The 23711-nt window shown below is 47.1% G+C and overlaps 1 protein-coding gene across 2 annotated transcripts in view; it reads right to left on the reverse strand.

Annotated features, from left to right (window-relative positions):
• Nucleotides 1-23711, reverse strand: part of UVRAG (UV radiation resistance associated) — a 406695-nt gene that overhangs the window by 181265 nt on the left and 201719 nt on the right. For both annotated transcript variants that reach the window (XM_078658530.1, XM_078658531.1), the window contains 2 exons: nucleotides 22875-22980; nucleotides 4804-4930 (listed from right to left, as the gene is read on the reverse strand). In XM_078658530.1, the coding sequence (XP_078514656.1) occupies nucleotides 4804-4930; nucleotides 22875-22980 (233 nt within the window). The remainder of the gene's footprint in view (nucleotides 1-4803; nucleotides 4931-22874; nucleotides 22981-23711) is intronic.

The following is a 23711-nucleotide window of genomic DNA, read 5'->3' on the forward strand; positions in this document are numbered from 1 at the left end:
TGCCTTTTAAAAGATTCTACCTCAACCGATCAGAAAAGCTGTACCATATTAATACAAAAAAGAAAGCATTTGAGGAGGGAGCAGGGGGGGGGGGGAGTAGCCAATTATTAAGACACTGGAGAAAAAAAACAGTCCGATAAAACGTCTGTTAAAACAAAAAAAATGAGAGCAAGAAGAGCACTATCATTGCAAGTCGTGGCGTCATTTGAACAACCTCCATGAAATTTTCCCAAAAAAGTGTGAAAGTAGGTTCTGAGTTTCAAGGAAATTTTGAGGGTGATTCGAGCAGTGGGGCCAGTGAAACAGGGGCACGAAATAAGGGTGCGCTTGCAATGTTAATCTGCATAGGGACGCATTGTCGAACCTACAGCCCGAATCGCTGGACGGAATTACACCAAATTTGGCAGAAAGGTAGATGTTGTTACGCAGATTGTGTTTGTTATTTGGTGCAAATTCGTTTAGTAAGTTTTGTGAAACTAAAACCGAACAATATACTGATATCTGTGGTCGCAGATATTTCGCTGTGGTTTCGCGGTGAAATCGCAAAATGTTTGAGGTAAATCATGAAAGCAAGTGCCAGCGGGGATGCTCCGATTGGTTGGACGCATCCTGAACAGTAAGTTGGTGATGGTTTTGCAGGGATTGCGGTGAAATCGCGACATGTTCAAGGTAAACTGCGAAAGTGCGCCAGGGGAAACGCTGTGATTGGTTGGATGCAACCTGAAAAGAAAGTTGTGGCCGCCATTATATAGATCGGGAACGGTTTCCGGGGCTGAACATTTCTGTGAAAGCTAAGATCAGGGTGGAGATAGTCTGACCCTATGTTTGAGCAATGGGAGTGTTAGTGACACAAGTTGTGTCAAAAATAGATTTTTTGATCGCCAGCAATTTTTGCGATGACGACGCAACTGCCAGTGACCCACCCCTCCCCCTCCTGTAGCGTCACTGGGACTTCGAGAACATTGGTGGAATGATAGAATATATATATATCCGGACCCAACACTAGGCGGCGATCTATGCACAGATATGAATTCAGCAGCCCACATGCCTCGAACATATATATTTGTATACACTTACCGGTCACTATCACAGACTCATGTACGCACTCACAAACTCACTCAGACACTTATACACCCATTCACATACCCACTCACACACTTATACATCCAGTCACATACCCACTCAGATTCCCATGTACCCACTCACATACCCATGCATGTACTCATGCACCCACTTACAGACTCACTTGGAGAGGGATGTATACATATACCGACCCAATCAGAGACTCACGCATCTACTTAGAGACCCACTCTGACTTATCCGCACAGTCTCATACCCACTTAGAGACTCTTACGCCCTCTCACAGACCAACCTGGGCACTCATGCTCCCACTTACAGACCCACTCAGATACCCATGCACCCACTAACAGACTCACTCGGAGAGTCACACACCCATGTATAGACCCACTCAGTCTCACACCCACTTGCAGACCCACTTACGTATGTACTCGCAGACCCACTGAGACTCTCAAACACCCACTTACAGACCCACTGAGTAACTCGTACAGCCATTCATAAATCCACTCAGACACCCATACAGGCACTCACACACTCAGTCACAGGCCCTCTAAGAGACTTATGCACTTAGTCACTCACTCATACACTCAGACTCACACACCCAGTCACAAACTCACTCAGATATGCACACACTCAAAGACTCACTCATCCATTCACAGACCCACCCAGACACTCGCCCTCCCAGTCACAGACCCACCCAGACACTCGCCCTCCCAGTCACAGACCCACTCAGACACTCATGCATGTACCCATTCCCTCATCCACTCAGACTTATGCTCTCACTCACAGACCCATTGAGACACTCATACACCCACTACAGTCACTCATACACCCACTACAGTCACTCATACACCCACTACAGTCACTCACACACCCACTCATAGACCCAACTGAGCGCCTTGGGCACCTAGTCACTGATACACTCAGAGACTGACGCACACACTCACCCTATTCGATGTGTCTCATTGGTAATTGCGACATTGCGAAAACCAAAAATATCTTGAAATAAGATTATTAATCTACTTTTTAAATGAATAGATGACAAAAACAACAGTAAGTGGTGCACCATGCACATGTATTGTTCAATATCTAATTATAGACAAAAAATATATAAGGACGTTATAGTTAGGAAATAGAATTTAAAAAACTTAGAAATTCACTGAATAAAAACAAATGTTACAGGGACGTTATATTATGGCTGACTTTTCACTTGTACAAAACCAGAAAAATTCAACAGTTCTAGTTAGATGAGCAATGCACTGCTTATGATCTCACATCACTCATGACATGGTCAGTGACATCACTGATGACATCTCAAATTACTTCACTGATGACAATCTACAGAATCTGAAGCATACGCTCACACCTCCATATAACCTTTCATACATCCACTCCAACTTCCACACTATCATTCTCAAACTCATTCACACATCCATACCAGTATTTACACAGCTACTCACTGATTCATAGATCAACACACGGGAAAAAACCATTACAACACATGCATTACAACGCATTATTTTACCCCGCATGCCATTACAAGGAAAATGGCTTGCTGTGGGGGGTATAAGGAGTTGGATTTAACTCCATCACCTTCCCTACTGTTGCAAAGACTGGCGTTGGAATAGTAAGTTATACTATTCCAAACTCCAGTGCACCTCCAACAGCAAGTCGGGGTAAAAAATTGCATTGTAACGGCATGCAGGGTAAAAGCATGCGTTGTAACGTTATATCACCCAACACACACATTTACTCACTGACCCACTCACTAATACAGCCACTGCCATATCCACTCATACGCCCGTACCGCCACTCACACACTGAGTCAGTCACCCATACAGTGAGTCACACAGCCACTTACTAATACAGTGACACACTCTCATTTACTCATTCAGATATCAACAGGAAACCACTTGCCTACACAGTCACTGACACAAGTACACATATACCCCATCACTCACCTATACTGCCTTCCACATACCCAGTTACTCACCCATATACCACTTATACATGCATTCACTCACTGACACAGCCATATACACACTTGCCATACAGCCCTTCTCACACACAGACACACCCTTAGAGCCACTGATTCACTCACCCATACAGGGAGTCACACACACCCTCACCCACCCACACTGACACTCAGACACCCATAAAGGTATTAAGAAAACCAATCACTCACCCATACAGAAACTCACGCACCCACTCACATACCCATACAACCACTTAGACTCAAACTGACAGATACAGACATTCACACAACCAGTCACTCAACCATACATTCACTGAGACACCTAATCACTCACTAACCAGTCATGCACCCACTGAATAATAGAATCAGGCAATCATACACCCTCTGATTCACCTATACACATTGGTATGTATATTTAACACTCAAACTATTTAAAAACACTCACTGGATGATGTCATCAGTAATGTAATTTGAGATGTCATCAGTGATGTCGCTGACCATGTCCAGAGTGATGTAATATGTGAGGTCATAAGCAGTGCATTGCGGGGGAACGAGTTACAGTTAGCTCAGCTATCTATAACTGCTGAATTTCTCTGGTTTTGTACGAGTGAAATGTCAGCCTAACCATAACGTTCCTTTAACCTTCGTTTTTTTTCAGTGATATATATTTATATACACACACACCTCAAGAAAATTAATGTGGGAGCAGGATTTCTTTAGGCCTTAGGGCTTCATATGTGGACTCATTTAGAACCGCAGTATATATGGTTTTGCATTTAATAACATGACAATATGTGTTATACATATTACAAGTGTTGGGAGTGTGCCTTCTTTAACTTTCAATATTAATATATTACATTTAATTATCAGAGAAGAAAGATGATATTGTAAAATGGTGAGAATATGATTATGGGTATTCTCTTAAGCTACAAAATGTTAAGGACATTTGTCTTACTTTTCTCTTATGCTACATCATTTGTGATCACAAGTGATAAGGGCATGTTTCTCATGACAGGTTTCAGAATCAGTATAAAGCAGTGTTTACTGCCCTCTTGGGCAGACATGAACTTTCAACTTGTGGGAAACTTGCTTTCATATCAAAGCTACAGATTGAGAACACACTGGCTTTTCAGAAATATAAACTGGTCTTGAAGGTGGCTCCTAGCTCTCAACCTTCAGCTTTCAGATATGCAAAATATGTTGTGCACCACTCACAGTGTCATCTGTTTAGAGGCAATTATTATTACCTACGATGAAGAAAAATGGAATGCAAAATGTAGTGTTTTGTCAGCTTTTATAATATTTACACTGTGTTGATTTATGAGTAACATTTATTTCAATACCTGATGTAATAATTCTACATATGATTAAATTCAAAGACTCCCACAAAAAATAATGCTTCCAATTTCTTGTGTGTCACCTACTGTGGGAAAGGGGGAACAAAACCTACTTCAAAAACCCTGCGTTGTACATGCGGACCTTCGCTTGGTGAGTAGAAATGTATTTTACACTTCTACCTTTCTGTTTTCCCTGTTCGGAGTGCAAAGTTGGCATACCCGAGCTTAAAATAATGTCAAAGGAACTCTATACAAGGTGTGGTCAGGATTTACATCAGACAACCGACAATACTATTCACAAGATACATTGTCAGCACTAACACATGCTCATTCCAGGTTAACAGACAACACCTTCTTTTAATGCGAGGAAAGGGAATTATTAACAGTGGACATGTCCTATATCTGTGCACTCACCTTTAGCCTGCAAAGAACTGCATTCTTTATGCAAGAGCTCCAGCTCACGTCCTAGCGCCTTTTTCTGTCTTTCCAGCTCATCCCGCAGAACCAAAATCTTCAACTGTAAACATTCACTCTCTTTCTTCTATTGAAACGAAAATGTAAATGTTGTTTTACGCAATGTGCATACTACAAATGATCCATACCTCAATCACAATAATTTGTATACAAATAATTGAGCGCACAGTTTTAATTGTTCATTAGCAAATGGGAAAGTAAATCTCATTTCACTCAACTGATGGACACCTAAAACAAACGGCCACTATCAAGCTAAAGTAAAAAACTTTAGGATTAAATTGCTACTGCACTTTCTCGCTCAGTCTACAAAAGAAGTGACCGGCACAGCCTGCCAACAAGATATTCTGCACTGCCACTGCTGTAAATAAAACCCTTAAACATTGCAAGATATAGTCCTTTAGCGGATAATGCTAAAAAAAAATAATAAAATAGGATTCGAACATGATGATATCCATTAATATAGCCTTAGAGCCCGCCATAGTGGCTCTACTGCCATTAAAGGTAGCGTTAAAGTCCCGAGCCGAAGGCTATTATAACATTCTGCCCCTAGAGGGCAGAATGTTCTAATTTGAGCCCGAGAGGACTGAAATCCACTAGGGCTCCGTGAGGCCTTTGTTCACAGCAACATCTGTGAAATGAAACAAACATTGGAATTTTGAGGCTCCGGGCTTCAACCGGCCATTAGAAGTCCGGCGCACTCCATTGTCTTCAATGGAGCTCCCAAAATTCCAATGTTCTAATATACAAGAGCCACTATTTGCCTTTTGCAAAAGTAAAAATTGGAGACACACAGTGATCGCTAGCTGACCCAAAATATCTACAACACTGGCACTGGATTGGAGCTTACCAAGAGTTAGAGAGCACTAAAATGTGAATACTGAACAATACAACATCTCTGAGTTAACAGAATCGACATAGTTGGTAAAAAGATCACGTAATCGCAAATTTCAAATTGCAACAGTAAAAACATAATTTGCACCACCCCTTGTCTATGCAAATAAACATATACACGAATGACAACAAACAATAACCATATAATTGAACACAAATCAAAACTAAATAGCAATACTGAAATGCAATGCAGAACATAATCCGGGTTGGGGCTGTGCGGGAATTTCCACCAGAACAAAAATTGTCTAAAATGGAAGCCAGATATACTGAAATACTGCAAACAGCAGAAAGTGGTTTGAATGCTTTAGATTAAAGCTTATAATTTATGTCATAAATGGGCATGCTAAAAATGACGAGGCAAAATGAACATATAGTGACGTTGTATGCAGAAATTGGTTTGAATGTCCGAGATGAAACTCACATCTTGATGTTATAAAAGGCCTCCTCATACATTTTTTAAAGAAAAACTAGGAATGCCTATTGACAGGCCCTGCATCGGCATGTGACAAACAGATGATTCTCATGAAAAAAGGCATGGAAGTTGCATAAGGTTACTGTTTAGCGACAACACAATAGGATGAATGAAATATATAGAAACAATCAACCTATATGTTTTCCAAGTAATGAAAGATAATTTGAAATATACTGTAGGTAACCTTTAAGAAATTAAGATCATAAAAATGTGTTATTGGAGAAAAAAATATGAGCAAGATAGAAGAAAAATTACTATCACCACCACGTAACAAGAAATCAGTTCACAGCGCTACATATACCAAGAGTGATCTCATGTCAACAATGTATTGTCCGGGGGGGCGTGGCCAACAGCAAACGATGGCGGCAGCTTAGAGGGCAAGCTCCGTAGTTGAAGCGGCCTCTTCTACAATCCGGCTAATAATCCATCACACACTTGTCATAGGCGGATAGGTACTGAAGCCCAGGACCGGGCGGCACAATCGGAGACCGGCGGATTTCAGATCCGAAGACGAGAAGTGCAGTTGGCGAAACGATCCAGCTAGGCCGTTGAGGTGGACGTGAGCCGGGGTGTTGACTGCGGCGGTGGACGGACAGGAAGTGCGGCGAACCGGGAGAGGCTACGCCGGAAGTATCCGCTCGGGTCCGAGGACCCGTAATCACAAGAAACACCCAGCCGGGGCCGCCGCTGGGGACACCGCCGGTCGAGAGGTGTTCGATTGTGGAGCTTGCCTGCCTCGCCCGACCGGACCGAGACAGCGGAGGTATCCAGGCCGCCGCGAGGGTCGTGGGCGCCATCTTAACTGCAGATAGTACTGAGACCCGGGGATCCGGAATGTTTGGAGGCGGCGCGAGCCGCGGTGAGGACCGGACACTGTTCTGACCCACGAGGGCTGCCCGACGGAACGTAGAGTCACCGGTGAGGAGGGGGGCCGATGTGAGACGGCTTGCCGGGTGGGGGCACGAGAGAGAGGAGAGTCGCACTGCCGCCTGGCAATTTCTGGCAACTGAACGCAGCACGCTGTCCTCCGGACCCGGACCTGGTGTTCTGGAGCCCCGCAGCGCACTGCGACCGAGGGGGTGTACCTGTGCCTTTGAACTGATTGCCGGGGCGGACGCCACACTTTGGCAATTCATGGGGTGTGGCGCACCTCACAGCATCGCTTAAGTGGGAGTGTGGTGGCATCGCGACGATTATTGCAGAGACGTATATAGAAATACGGAGTATACCCCCAACATTGCGGGATAGGAGAGGTGGAGGCGAACTGACCTGCACACCCCGAGGGGCTCACCGTTTCTTACCACCCTCCTCTCGACACCTCACACGCTAGCTTCACTGGGTGAGACGGGAGTGAGGGCCTCACCCACCACTGGCTCAACGGAGCAGTAACTGTACTAGGGCGACACACACAACTCCAGAGTGGTCTACGCAGGGGTGGTCTCCCTTTAGCCTTCGTGTCTGCAGTGACTTTGTGCACTAAGATCGTTCCCTGAACACCAGGTCGGAGGTCACCACCAAGATGGCCGGGAAGGGGTCGAAAGGGGGGGCCGCACAAGCCGGTTGGAAAGGTATGCCTACGATAAGGCCCCATCCTCTTCACCTGATGCGAAAACGATGCAGGGCAAAACAGTGGAGACGGCGGGAGGCAAGAAGGCGACAATAGACGACGTCATGAAGGCACTGGCTCAGGTGCAGGTGACGGTGGGAACAATATCGACCGATATCACACTCCTGCGGGCGGACCTCCATAAAATATCTGAGAAAGTGCAATCGATGGAAGTAGTAACTAAATCTTTGGTGGAGGATGTCTCGGAGCTGCAGATCAACATGGAGCGGATCGCAAAGGAGAACAAGGACTTACGTGATAAGCTGGATGATCAAGAAGGGCGCTCCAGACGGAATAACATCCGTATTATTGGGGTTCCAGAGTCGGAGGGCACGGGGGCCATGGACCTCTATGTCGAGGAGCTGATTAAACAACACTTGCGACCGAAAGGCCTCTCTGACTTTTTCTCAGTAGAGAGGGCACACCGGGTACCAGGAGGCTGCCCGAAACAAGGAGCGAACCCACGGCCGGTCATTCCGCGCCTCTTCAATTTTAGAGACAGGGATGCGATCTTGCAAGCAGCGCGGAAATCACCACCAGTTCGAATCCACAATTCCACACTGGCGTTTTTTCCGGACTATACGGCGGAGGTGGCACGGAGGAGAAGAACCTTTTTTGAGGTAAAAAAAGAACTCAGGGCCAGAGAACTTCCTTACTCAATGCTCTTTCCAGCCAAGCTCAGGATAGTGGCAGACAATAAAACGTGGTTTTTCGAAACTCCGGAATCGGCGCAGGATTGGTTAGAGGGATGGAGGACAGCAGCGCGGCCGCGCCGTTCTAATAGGCCGACCGGACACAGAAACGGAGAGGCACACCAAAGCTCCCAAACGTCAGGAGAAGAAACAAGTCAACACTCACCTCTGCACGGCATTCAAGAAGCGGAAGATACGGAAGAACTATGATCTTTACCCACTGCCATTAGGGATCACTTGTAACGCTGCCCGGGCGTGCCGCCATGGACACTGGGCGGAGGTCCTCCGTGAATGAGGAGGGAGGCCGCTGACTCCGGAGGGTCCTTCACCCCAGCGCGCAAGTACTATGTTTTGGGATGGGTTCAGGCACTCTGCTGAGTTGGGGGGGCGGGCAGTTCTGAGTCCGTTGAGCAGGGGGGCAGGGAGGGGGGGGGAGTTGGGAGAGGGGGGTTTTTGCGTTTTGAGTATTGTACTGACTGGTTTTACAAAGTATAAGGCGGTTTAATACTGCCTTGGTCCTATTGCAGGAAACACACTTAACAGGCACAGCTACACGGGCCTTGGATAGGAAGGGATACAGTATGATCGCCCACTCAGAATCCACGAAGGGGTCCCGTGGCACAGGAATCCTCATGCACCGTTCATCAGGGTTCATTGTTCAATCCACAAAAACAGACACACAAGGACGTTTTGCAGCTGCACATGGTCAGTGGGAGGGGAGGCCGCTGAATGTAGTCTCGGTCTATGTTCCGCCGGCTCTGCATGCAGTGGCTCTCCCTGATTTGGGGAGGTTTCTGTTGGAGCTACCAGAGGGAGATCTTGTTTTTGGGGGGGACTTTAACACTGTGGCACACAGCGCACAAGATAGATTCCCGGTACGTACTCAATCACCCGGGCCCTCACGCCTACATGACTTCCTGGAGGCACAAGGTTTGGTGGACCTATGGAGACATTTACACCCGGAGGATAGGCAGTATACCTACCACTCGGCGGTCCATGACAGTCTGTCACGGATTGATTACTTCTTGACTCTAGGACACGGCCTCCTCACTATCGAGGACGTACAAATTAGACCTAGGGGTATTTCGGACCACTCTCCACTGACACTGACTCTCTCCAACCCTGAAAGAACGAGGAAACGTATCTTCCCGATACACCCGGGGTACCTTCAAATACCACAGATAACCAAAACACTGAAGGAGGGGACTAGGTCATATTTTAGCGAAAACGAGCGGACGGTTGAGTCTCCTTCAATTCTATGGGAGGCATACAAAACGGTTCTTCGAGGACTAGCTATTTCAGCGATTACACGACATAAAGATACACAAACACAGGAACTTTTAGACCTCGAACACAAATTGGAAGTGGCCACTAGAGACCATGAGACCGACCCGACAACCACACGACACGCACTCCAACTATGCCAGCGGAGTCACTATAATCATGTGCGCAGCGGGGTGGTGAATGCTATGACGTCCACGAAACACAGACTGTATGATGTGGGCGATAAGGTGGGTAGACTCCTGGCCTGGTTAGATAGGAAGAGGGAGGGACAAAGGGCCATACTACATCTGAGAGACCGTACGGGTGTGTTGCAGTCCCACCCTTCACAGATAGTTGAGCTACTAGCGGACCATTTTCAGGCGGTGTACAGCCCCGATACTGAGGTGACTCGAGGGATGGCAGAGACCTCCCTCGTAGACATACCCACTCGCGCCTTGTCACAGGCCAGGGTCGACGACCTAGAAGGGGACATAACCGCTGATGAGATTCAAATAGCTATAACAGCATTACACTCAGGGAGGGCTGCAGGACCTAACGGAATACCGATAGAATGGTACAAGGTAATGTCGGAGAAGCTCTCCACACCCTTATGCAACATGTTCCGGGATAGCCTGGAGCGGGGACAACTGCAGCCCGACCAGCGTGCGGCAACTATAGTGACAATCCCAAAACCCGGCAAGCCACCGGAGGAGTGCGGCTCGTATCGCCCGATCTCCCTCCTCAACGCTGAAAACAAAAGCTTGGCTAAACTACTGGCGAATAGGCTACAGCCGCATTTGGTGCACCTAATACACCCGGACCAGTCAGGATTTATGCCGCATAGGAGCACGGCGATGAACCTCAGGCGGCTGCATGGGGTGATGGCGCGGGCTCCACTGTTAACGGAGCCGGCGGCAATCCTCTCACTGGACGCCAAAATGGCATTTGATCTAGTGGAGTGGCAATACCTTTTCGCAGTTTTGGAACACATGGGTATCGGCCCGAAATTCATAGCATGGATTAAGCTGTTGTACCAAAACCCGACGGCGCGAGTGACGGCAAATGGACGTATCTCCAGTGAGATATTGTTGGGGAGGGGCACGAGACAGGGCTGCCCGCTCTCGCCGCTACTGTTCGCCTTGGTCCTAGAGCCTTTAGCTACTGTCATTAGGACTACCCGGCTGCTGAGGGGTGTGCGGTGGGATGAAGGTTGGGAGGACAGAGTCTCATTATACGCAGATGACATGTTAATATACCTGATGGACCTACCGACGGGGATACCGGCACTGCTGGCAGTGTGTGAGAGACACGGGCTGACCTCGGGTTACAAAATAAACTGGGCGAAGTCAGTGCTATATATGATACACGGTGCGCCACCGGCTCTGCCCGCTGACTGTCCATTGCTAGTGAGCGATGTTTCTTTCAAATACCTGGGGATCCATATTACGCGAGATCACGATACCTTTCTAGAATTGAACTTGCAGCCACTGCTCAGGAGACTGAGAACAGACGTGGGGCACTGGAAGACTCTCCCCCGGACTTTGCTGGGCGGGGCAGCGTTGTTCAAAATGATGGCGCTGCCCCGCTTCCTTTACGTCCTGGAAAACACCCCAGCGACGGTTCCGCCACCATTTTTCAGACAAGTCTCGGCACTGTTGTCGGGCCTCATATGGGGCGACAAACCAGCGAGAGTAGCACATCTAAAGCTGATCAGGGATTGGTATAGTGGAGGGATAGCTCTCCCAAACCTGGAACTGTACTACTGGGCGGCACACCTTAAGGTGATCAACCAGTGGATACATGGGCCAAATGATGACCCGGCATTCATGGCGGATAGGCAGCAGCTGGGTACTGCCACCCTCCTGGCTCCGCTTTATAACAAAGGGATGATTAGGAAACTGAGAGGCCCCACTAGGCATACCGTAGCAATATGGCATAGAGCCCAAACGCGACTGAAATGGGGAGGTGTGATTACGCGTATGATGCCTTTGTGGGACTCCAAAGTCTTGGGTAATCTAAGGAGTAGCAAGGGCTTTGACCAGTGGGACGTCATAGGGATTTCCACGGTTGGGGACATGTGGACAAGGGAGGGGAGTGGTGCCATTTGAGACCCTCAGGGAACAATACGAGTTGAGAGTTACTGAGACGTACCGTTACATGCAGATCCGGCACGCACTCCTGGCGGCACTGGAACCTGGGAGGACGGTCCCGGAGTCGGCTCCATTAGAAGACCGGCTATTGACAGAATACATGGAAACTAAGGCCACCTCTCTCACTTATCGTAAACTAATAAATAACATGCCAGACCCGTTGCGAAAACTGAAAGAAACCTGGGAGGAGGAGCTGGGTGAACTGAATGAGGAGGAATGGAATGCCGCATTGGCATCACCCAGGGAGGCGGGCATATCGACAAGATTTCGGTTGGTGCAGTTTAAAATACTGCACCGAGTCTATTATACACGTGTTCTGCTACACAACATTCATAGAGCTGATCACCCACACTGCCTGAGACAATGCGGAGCACTGGGTACACTATTTCACACTTTGTGGGAATGCCCTGACATCGTGGTTTATTGGCGAAGAATAACACGCACGATGGCTCAGGTATTACACGTCCCCATCACACCTGACCTCAGAACCTGCCTATTAAATGTATGGGGCCCAAACGACTTGACAACATATGGGAGGCAATGGGTTATAGTCGGCATGATGTTGGCGAAGAGAGATATAGCGCAGAAATGGGGGGCACTGGAAACCCCTACCCTGACGCAATGGTGTAGGAATATGGATATGGTGATGTTAACAGAGAGGGCAGTGTATCAACAAAGGTGTAACCCACGTAAATGGAACAAAATTTGGATCTCATGGAACACTTATAGGGGAGATATATGTGAGCCTTTACCGGAAGGGGAAGAACTAGATAGTGGAGGGGAGGACGAGGAAATAGAATGAGGGGGGGGAAGAAAAGGGAGCTGGAGCTTGGTATGGGATTGCTGTACATCGGATGTGATTTATTGAAGAGGCCGCAGATTGCGTAGGCCGCAAAATGTTGAATTTATGATGAAAAGTAGCCAGTACTTATGGGGAGGATGCTTATGATGGTCAATGCCATATATCCAATCAATGAAGTTTTCAGTTAATCGTTAATGTACTAAAATAAAAGTTGCAATGTCGAAGTAACGTGGCTGAATGTTGAAGCCACACTTAAGACTGTATACATATGTGACCGTGCTACTGAGTATGCAACAATAAAATATAAAAAAAAAACAACAATGTATTGTCCCAGCAGAGTAGGCATGATCATAATGCATCCCTTAACTTAAGCAAGGAATACCATTTGCCCAAAATAATATACCCAAGATGGGCCCCGCGCGGATGCTTCACACAACACACAATAAGCGGTTGTTTTTGAGCAAGAAGGCGCATGCTTAACGACAGAGTCTCAGTTCCTGGAACATGGCCTCTTGTGCACAGAGATCCCTAGTGGAGTAGCCTATGGCCAACGCTTTAATACTACTAGACCTTACACATGAAAGCATTGCACCGTTATTTTGCAGGAAGCCTAAAGCAGTCCTGACGGTAATGAGGAGTTCAAGATACTAGCGTTGTATCAAGGACCCTGTTGTTAGTCATATATAGGCTGTAACAGAAAAGGTTCCCACAAGAAATACCATTCTTTAATAATCCACGTTGATTCACATAAAATAAATGGCTGCATATAATTATCTTGCAGGCGATCTTGATAGAACTGCGCAAAACTGTTTGAAGACACAACTCAAGTCATAAAGGATCTGACCGCTCCATAAAAAGAAGAAAACAAATATCACCATCCACTAGATACAACGAGTACAGGTAACAAGCACTGACATTCAAAAATAATAAAAACAGAGTTACCTTTAATGAAACATATCAGGCAAATGCAACTTTGTAGGCCTGCTCGGGGTAATGACAAGCCTGTGTGACTCAAGAGGATACAAAAACCCAATACGTCTTGCAAGCCCAAGTAAAGGGTGGTACAATGAGGCAACACGCCTTTATCACTAACTCTAAGGTGCCATTCCACGATGAACAGCTGCGCTTTCCAGCAGAGTGGAGGACACACCCCTGGTCTGATGAGCTAATCCAGAAGTGATTCAACAATCCACTGGAAAGAGACACTCGGCTGCAACTGAATGTCTGTGCCTTAGGACTAGAACTGGAAGAACCATCATGTATCATTGTCCTGGTAGCTTGGCCGACACTGTTCACTCCGCATCATCATTAAGACAAGATATATTTGGAGTCAAAAACTTCTGTAAATGTTACTCTTCCTTCCTGACTCAAACCTGAGGCAACAAACAAAGGCGCCATTCCTTACATCAGGAAAGGTCCAATAATAATCCCAGTACACAAGAAGGCAGACCACAGGCATCATCAAAGACGTCTGACTGGCGACGAGGGCTTCTCACGTTCCACCTAGGGACTGCTGCGTGCAGCATTGCTTCATATCAAGCTCTAGACGGAAAACAAAAGGAGGCAAGTGCAACTGCCTGCTATGAGGTATGTATGGCATGTCTACATATTATACTGTGGTAAAATGGCACCAGGCTCCTTCGATGGTGGCACTTTTAGAACGAAATCCGATCTTGACATGGCAGTCACGTCATGCATTTGTTATAACACCATGTGTGCGTTTTTGGCATCTGTGCACTGCAGCGCCTCGAGGTAACAGAAATCCTCTATGCCTTACTACAATGAAGAACTGCAAAGGAAACACACATTGGCTATCTGGAAATGTACAATTGTTCTTCAGGATACAGATTTAAAAAAAGCCTAAAGAACGCTCCATTTTGCCCATCAACTTTTGTGCAAGGCGCCCCCAAACATTCACCCCATTTAAAGCTCCACAAATATCTCAGGTATGCTTAACCCAGAGAACATTTACCATCCCCGCTCTGTTATTTATTTATTCAGAGTTTTATATAGCGCGAACAAGATCTTTACAGATATCAGAGCGCTTCACAGAAACAAGGGGTGAGGATAGCAGGAGGGTGACGCAACATAATATTGGGTGCAGTATAATATTCAGTATCATGATCGGATAGCAGTCATGTGCTGATAAAATATCAATAAACAATCAGTTAAGCGATAATATAAGACGATACTGAGTCTTTGATACAACTACAATAGAAATCAGGAGAACTTAGGCTAAAGGGATGGCTTATGACAGTATCTAAAAGTTACAGGGAGCAAGGGGAAGGGACATCGAGTTTCAGCAGGCTAACGTGAATACTCTAACAATAGGTAGTGAGTGAGTAGCATAATAGGATCGACTAATCATCATAGAATTATGGCAAACAAGAAGAATAAAATGATCTAAATCAGGAATAATATGACATTATTTGACATTAGACAATCAGGTAGCCAATGATACCAAAGCGGTGCGAAGTCTCTGATCAACAAACAATAAAGTTCAGGTGAACTTAGCCATGAGGATGGCTTTCACCTCTTTCTTAAAGAAGGCCGTGGAGGAGATAAGCCTGGTTTCGGGAGGGAGTGCGTTCCAGATCCTCGGTGCCATTCCTGAGAAGGAGCGTTTGTATGTTTTTTCCTTCCGGAATCTGCGAGGTTTCAAGAGTAGATTTTTTGTACTTCTATTGGATCTCGAACCTCCTGATATAGTCACCTTTTGAGTGAGGTAGTTGGGTGCCGGCGCCCGGTCTGTTGACTGGGTGCCGGCGCTTTACATGGCGTCCTGTGTGGCTAGCCGAATTCAAAAGCCGATGTACCAGGAGATTTGTGGCAGCCTTAAGGCGGAATGCCCCTGGCCATCCCTGCTTAATAATATGGCGAATACCCCAGAAATTGATGCCAGAATGGCCACCTTTATCAGCAAGTTTATCAAAGATCCTAAATAGGCTCTCGACCGCTCCTGGCAGGCCTGCCAGGAGAAGGTCTTGGATATGCTGGGGCCACTTACTAAAGTTTTAGCTATGGCAGAGGACGCCAAAGCGACAGGCCACTTGATAAATCCCCCGATTCTCTCGGGATGGTCTTAGAGAGCCCTATTTTTCCTTGGCAATGCGAATCGCGCATTATCAACTGAGAGTAGACGCGCTCTCTATTGATCAAGATTGAGCCCAGACTTGGCAAACTAGCCTCAACGGAAGCTGGGCCCGTGGCAAATGGGGGTCTCTTTGGAGATCCGTTTATTAAAGAGTTGTCTCGTTTTGTTAACACCTCCTCCTTGGAAAAGGCACAACAGTTCATAAAGAAAGTGTTCAGCCAGCAAATATTTTGGGGGGGGCCGGAAGAGGTAGGGGGCGCTCCTCCGGCTATCCTTCCAACGCCATCCCCCCAAGCTCCAGATCAAGCGATCCATGCAATGGCAGGACCAACGGAAGTTCGGAGGGTTTTACCCCTCGAGAGGCCCATGCCAGAGGGCGGGGGGGGGGAAGAGGCAACTCAGAGGAGCCAATAACGTACCTGTTGGACCCACCGGTAAGGACTACCCCTTTTTTCCTAACAGAGCTGGAGGAAAGATTGCAGTGGTTCCGACACAGCTGGGCAGCAATTACAGGGGCTACTTGGGTTTTACACATGTGATGGGTTTCCATAACGAGTTCCACAGGACTCTCCACCAACTCTCTCATCCCAGCCCCCTAGTTTTCTCACACGAGTGCGCGCAGGCGGTAGATCGAGAAATACAAGATCTCCTAGGCAAAAGGGCCATTGTGTGCACGACCCTGCACTTGAAGGTTTCCTGACCAATATCTTCCTTGTCGACAAGGAGGACAAGGGGTTCAGGCCGGTGATCAAGACTTCAATCAATGGGTGGTGTATCGCCACTTCAAAATGGAAGGCATGCACCTTCTCAGAGATGTGTTATTGCCAAACGATTGGTTGGTTCGGCTTGACCTAAAAGACCTGACGGTACCGATTTTTCCGCCCCACAGATGGTTTCTACAGTTTCAATGGGGATAGCACATATAAGAGTTCACTTGTCTGACGTTAGGGCGGTCGTCGGCTCCTTGGTGCTTCACCAAGGTGCTGAGGCCAACTAAGGAATGGCTCAGAGCCAGAGGCGTACGCCTCATAGTTTACCTGAACGACATCCTTTTAATGCACCAGGTGGAACACACCTTGAAAACTCAGCTCCGACTGACTCAGACCTACAGAATCTGCACGAGCAATCATTACACATCAACTGCTTAGAGCTTATGGCTGGTTCCTCCGCAATTCGGTGTCTGGTAGTCCACAAGGTCTCCTGCGCCATCTTATTGAAGATGGACAATATCTCAGCAGTGAGATGTCAACCGGGTGGGGGGCACGCGGTCCACACTCCTAGCAGATCTGGCCAAGGAATTCTGGAATTACTGCCTGGAACACAAAATATCAGTCATGGCGGAGTACCTTCCAAGAGCGCTGAACCGGATGGTGGACTGGCATTCCAGACATCTGCAGGAATACTGTGCCTGGAAGCTGGATCGGGGTATCTTTCAGAGCATGAGGACGCGGGGGTTCCATGTCAGGTGGACTTCTTCGCGTCCCGCCTCCATAGTCAGATGCCCCGATTTTTCAGCTGGAGTCCGGACCCTCTGGCGGAGGCAACGGAAGCCTTTCTGCAAGACTGGAGCCTTTTCCAGGGAACATGAGTTTCCCCCGTTTGCCATGATACCCAGGCTTACTGCACTGGTCAGGAGACGGAAGTCAGAGGTCAATCTGGTGACACTGTGTTGGAAATCTCAAGTCTGGTATCCAGTTCTTAGGGAACTTTTTATGGATTTTCCAATCCAACTTCCCCAGACTCCTCTTCTGTTGACGGACTCTTGGGGCAACTTGCACCCTTTGGTTCTGGAGAGCAGCCTCAACCTTATGGGTTTCAGGATTGCAAGGGGCATTGGAAAGTCCTGGGCATTTTGGAGAGGGCTTTCGCACTTATCAGGATGGCATGTGCACACTCTACAGTCAAGCGGTATAGATCTTGGAGAAAGTGCTCATAATGGAGTGTGCGAAGTGGGTTTGGATCCCGTGGGGTCAGGTGTAGTCCATGTAGTCAACTACTTGTAGGAATTGGTAGGCAAGTGCTTGGCCTATCACTCCATTGACGCGAGTAGGTCGGCAATATCTGCAAGCTACTTGCCTGTTCAGGAGGTTCCTGTGGGGGAGCACTCTCTGGTATGTAGACTGTTGAGAGGCATATGTCTGTCGATTCCACCTCGCCCAAGATATTCCTCCTTGTGGGACGTTATTACGGTGCTACATCTGCTGCAATCCTGGGAGGATAACTCTTACCTTTCCCGTAAGGAATTGACAGGTAAGCTAGCGGTGCTCCTTTGTCTTATCTCATGTAAACGGGTATCGGATGTAAGGGCCTTGGAGGTTTCGGTACGGGTGTTCACACCGGACGGGGTGTCGTTCACAGTTGCTCAACGTACGAAGTCTAACACTAGAACGGTTCACTGTTCGGCTTTCCTGGGTCACCCGAAGTTGTGTGTGGTGCGTTGACTCAGGGCGGACGAGATGATAACGGAGGAATATAGGCCTCCATGGGTGTCACAACTTTTCCTCTCACTCAAAAAGCCTTTCAAAGCAGTGACAGCCGCTCCAGGAAGCTGGAATTGATACAGCGGCCTTCGGGGCCCAATCAGCAAGGGGAGCCATGGCTTTGAAAGCCTTTGCCCTTCGGGGACACCTAGAGTACACCCTCAGAGCAACAGATTGGTCCTCGAACTCCACCTTTAAGGCCTTCTACTTTAAACCCATCTTAGGCATGGCTTCTCTGTGGGCGATCAGCTTTTAACTAGTATAATCTGAGCCTCTGGTCCTGACACAGAATATAACATTTCCTAGTTATTGTGAAGTAAAGTTTCAATTCTATTATGGACACGGAGGCGAGGATTATCCCACTCAATGGAATTGTTATTCTTACCCTCCCTCGAAGTTAGCAGTCTTCACGTTGGATAAGTATAATAACTCAGGAGGGTTTCGGATTAATGTACATGTATGGCTAATCATACGTTGTGAATTTATGATTGTTCATGATTGACTAACCTGCCTCTTTAACGCACTGTTACAGGAATAGCAGCGGTTTATCAAATTTCTGATACTGATTCTATGTCTTTTCAGGGTCCGAGCAGAAACAATATTATTAATGTAGAAAAGGGACCAGGTGTTTAGCCCAAAGAAAGAGGAAGTGCCATTCCTTGATGTTGTTTATATGGGACTGCCTCTATGGTTATTTTCTGTATCTTACAAAGACTCACAGGATTTGTAATCTTTGGTTGTTACATGGTTTTTAAGGCTGCTGAGCAATAAAATAAAGGAAGCGAAAAGCATAATCCTTGCCTCTGAGTCCTTAATAGAATTGAAACTTATCTTCACGATAGCTAGGAAAATTTATATTCAACTCCACTGGCTTGTCTGATGTTATTGTGAGGGTTCTAGGCACTTTGTAGTAAGATATGCTTTTCCTAGCCAATAGGGAGCAAAATCCAGAGAGTGTTGTTCAACATAAGTTGCAGTGATCATGCGCTCCTCCCTCACTCCTCGAAAGCCTGTATGACCTCCAGGCCACAAAATGTCCACCCACAGCCTCGAGTGTCCAGTGTACGCGGATGACCTTCAGATTCAGCTGTAGTCTAGGAAGATTTAGTCAACGCTCAGGTAACCACACGATCATTGGATGCAGGACAACTGCCTTAACTTGAATGTTAATCAAACATTGGTTTTGCTCTTTGGTGCTCCTCAAGAAGATCTCTTCATTGTATAGCTATTGCTCAAGATCGTATGCACCACTCCAGACAACCCGAGAAATTGGTAGCTGTGGAGAGCAGCCTTCAGGCTTAGTCCAGGAGTGTAAAGCGGCATGTTGTACGAGAATGCAATCTTATATAATAGATTAAGGGAAAAAGAACCACACAAGGTATTTATAAAAATATGTCATTATTATATAACACTCTCAAACACGTTTAGGGTCTCCTACCGGGAGATAAACACAGTGCACACAATACTTTGCAAAGGAAGACAGTAAATAGCACAGAATAGACCCGGGGGGGGGGGGGAGGACCATTTACTAAAAAAGTGGAATAAAAACCACGACTCAGGTCAAGACAATGTTGAGAGGATGTAGAAGTGTTGGGGACCCAAGGAACCACACAAGGTGAGGGATTAGGGACAACATGGAGAGCGTGTGGGGGGTGGGAACACCACCGCATGCTCCGTACAACTCTACGTGCAAGTTGCGGTTGGAATTTTAAAGAATAAGGACTCTTCCCAGTAGACCATGAAAAAACCCTGTGGAAGACAGAAGGTTAGAGAGCCACCACCCCCGTGGATACCCAGGTACCCACGTTACCTACACCAGGGAAGCCGGCTGCATAGGTGTGAAGTGCTGTTGGAAACCGCAGACAAACCCAATGGAGGACTTCAGGAAAGTGCAGCTGCTGACGAAGAAGAAAGTGGCTGGTGGAATCCGAAGGTGGATTATAGTTGAGAGGTACCGGCAAGCAGAGGGGACAGAGTATTTGTCACTCAGGAGTGATCAGGAGATCTGGAAGACGAATGCCCACCAATGTCGGGAGTTGCAGGAGGGATGACAAGGACCTTGACTCTGCAGCTGTGAGTACCAGGCGATGCTGATGAAGACCAGGAGCTGTGCACGAGCTGTCCTACGTCGGATGACGAATGCCGAGGGGTCGGTGTCCGGCGGAAGCACCAAAAAAGCCTTGCCAAATGCAACCCACGCAGAAATCGAAGAAGGTGCAATGTCGGAACCAACAAGGTCCAGAGGATTTACCACAAGCAGGGGAGTCAGGGAAGGCCTTGAGCAATCAGGGTAGCCCAAAAGTAACGAAGGTGACCCTCAGATGGACCCACAGGCCGAAGTCACTGGAGTCGCGAGAGGCCCTCAAACAACTCACCAAAACATACAGGCACGATGCGCAACGATGCGGAATAGCTGAAGATTCTGGTCACTGCAGGTGCTCGAAGTTGGGGCTACTTGGAGCCCAAAGTTCTTCTTGGAAGGAACCCAATAAGCCTTTGCAACTGCAAGTTGAGGTGGTGCACAGGGGTTCGGTTATTGGAACCCCAATGAGAGATACTGGCCTCAAACTTGGTAAGAGGGCAGGGCAGGCCTCGGGAGCAGTGGAGAACCACTACTTGTGTTGCAGAACCTTACGGAGTCCGGAGGAGCTTAGGATCAGCAGACTGGTCAACTTAGTTGCAGTGACTGCGAATGCAGGGGAGGGACTCCTTCACTCAAGGGAGATTCCTTCAGGTGTCTTTGATGGCGACAGGCCTTGGAAGGTTCCTGTATGGTGCGCAGGTACAGACAATGCAGCAAACTGGAAGGGAGACGAAGTCGAGCCCAAATGAAGTCCAGAGTGCCTGGACGGTAGAAGAAGTGGTGTCTGATCTGAATCTTGTCCCATGACGAATCTAAGGACCCATCCACAAGTAAGCCCTTAAGTACCCGAAATGAAAGGGTTGAGATGATTCAGGGGATCCTCCCAGGGGAGGGTCTGGACAGGGGAGAGGATACCTACATGTCCTTTGTCCAGTTTCGCGCCAAAGCTGGTTGGAACTGGACTATGCATGGGGACACCAAATGTGCCCCTCATGCAGACTGAGTGGCGCTGGCAAGCGCACCCACCCTGCCCCAATACACAAATTCCTGTCTGGGAAGTTATCACACCTCCCTGTGACAGGATGCCTAATGTTCTGCCTTTCCCTGTTCGAGCTTGGCTCAGCAGCAGGAGAGCAGAATTGTGTCTCTGGTGGGCAGCAACCATTTTGTGCTGTCTGGGTCAAGAAGGCTGGTACTGGGGACACTGAGAGCCTAACAGAGGGTTCTTCAGTGCATGGAATCATACCTCCCACACCGTTTATGGTGTGGGAGGTATGATTCCAACATGTTTGATACCAAACATGATTGGATTCGTTGCAGCCAGTTTTGAGATGGTCATTGCGTTCTTACTCAGCCCTTCTATATAGTATGGCTGCTTCACTTACAATCAGGGAGAATGGACTCCGTAGGCTGTAGGGGTGTCCTGGTCATGAAGGGGCACCCTCACACTTCGATCCAAGCACCCTGCCTTCAAGATTGAAAAGGCCTACTATAGGGGTGACTTATAGGTTTTAAGTGCAGTGACCCTTGATATAGGAAACCTATATCTTTAGTAAGTGGTGCTAGCACCAGCGTACACAGGCTGCTATGGCAGACCTGTAGTTCCATTTTAAATGGTCTCCCATGGGTGGCAAAATGCATGCTTCAGGCTATGGGGGACTCTATGGTACCTATGCCCTGGGTACCTTTGTACCATATACTAGGTGACTCGTAAGGGTACCCCAGTATCCAATTTGGGATGTACCTAGGTATTGAACATCACAGATTTAAGGGAGAAATCAGAGAGACTGGAGTCCTGATTAGCAGGATCCCAGTCAGACAAGTCAAAAACAGCTTAGCATCAGGCAAAAAGTGGGGGTAACCATGCAGAAAGATCATGTCTTCCTACACCCATGAATGCACCTGTTTCTCAATGAAAGACAGCTACTTACTCTGTACTACTAAATTCACCCCGGAGCTCTTGCCACCCCAAACAGAGGAATTGAACAAATGTGTGGATCAATAAAAGTGAACAATATAACAGAGGGCAGGCATTCCTTTGGATGGCTCCCCAACACTCAAGCGGTTGACAGAAAAAATGTTGCGTGCTATACTGTGCAGGCAGACATAATGTACAATTTATCTGTAACCAACAGTATTATTTTCCCATTATGCCTCGCCATTTCATCTCTTTTGTAGGAATTTAAATTGGAAGGAAATCGGATCTCAGTCAGGAAAACCAGAGTACCTTTGAGATGCAGCTGGCACAAAGGTTCTGCATTCTTGGACCACACTAAAAGTCTTTATATTGCAGACCTGCCCTTACTTATTTGCTTGGAGTTCCTACCAGCAGTTATGTGGCATTATTCATTATTAGAGTCGTCTTATATGCTTTGTGCTGTTGGCCCCTTTTCTGAAACAACTGTATGGAAACAAACCTACATAATGAAAGGACCATCAAACATATGTCTCTGCTTAGATGCAGTGCCTGAAACTTACCATCTCGTTGCTCGCAGACGTAAGCCTCAGTTTTTCTTCTATTTCTTTTCCTATTTTCTGAACAGTGACCTGAGTCTGCTTGATTGCACACTGAGTTCTATGCAGCCTGTTAATGGAAAGACATAGGAGGTTCAATTTAACATTTGTTAACTTCTATGACAAGCTGGGAAACGGTTCATTAATACATGTTCCAAACTACACATGCATGTTAAAAAAAAAGTTGTAAAATCACAGAAATGTAAATCTGGACGCAACCTTGTGGCTTATTGTATTAACGTAATTCATATTTGTATAGCACATGTTCACACCAAGGGATATCTTGACACTGAAGAACAGAAGTTTGTTACCCAACTCAATGGTACTCATTTTACCCATCTTACAAGGACGAAAGGCTGAGTGAACCCGCCAGGATTCAGCCTTCCAGTGTCCTGCAGTGTATGCATTTATCCATAGATCAGTCAGGCCTGCATCCAACCTACAGCTGCAGTTAGGGTTTGCAGCACCTCTGGTGGATTGTCGTACTCCTGCAAGACGAGATCAATAAAGTAGTCCTACAATGATTCCCCGTGTACCTTGCAAAGCTGCTCCGTAGGGGCTGCACCTTGGCTCAATACGTCTCTTTAGCTGTTAAAGGGATATGGTCAGGACTCTCAGATGCAGTGTGGTGAGTCTGCGTACACCAGAGTCAGTCTTACCTCTGGATCCTCATGCTATGATCACTTCACAAATCATGAGCATGTCTGAGGTGATAACTGGATGAACTGAAACATTTTAGAGGCTCAACTCAGTCAGGTGGATGTATACTGTTTTCTTAAGTTTCATATTACTTCATTTTGT

Source organism: Lissotriton helveticus, chromosome 8 (assembly GCF_964261635.1).
Source record: "Lissotriton helveticus chromosome 8, aLisHel1.1, whole genome shotgun sequence".
NCBI classification, from domain to species: Eukaryota; Metazoa; Chordata; class Amphibia; order Caudata; family Salamandridae; genus Lissotriton; species Lissotriton helveticus.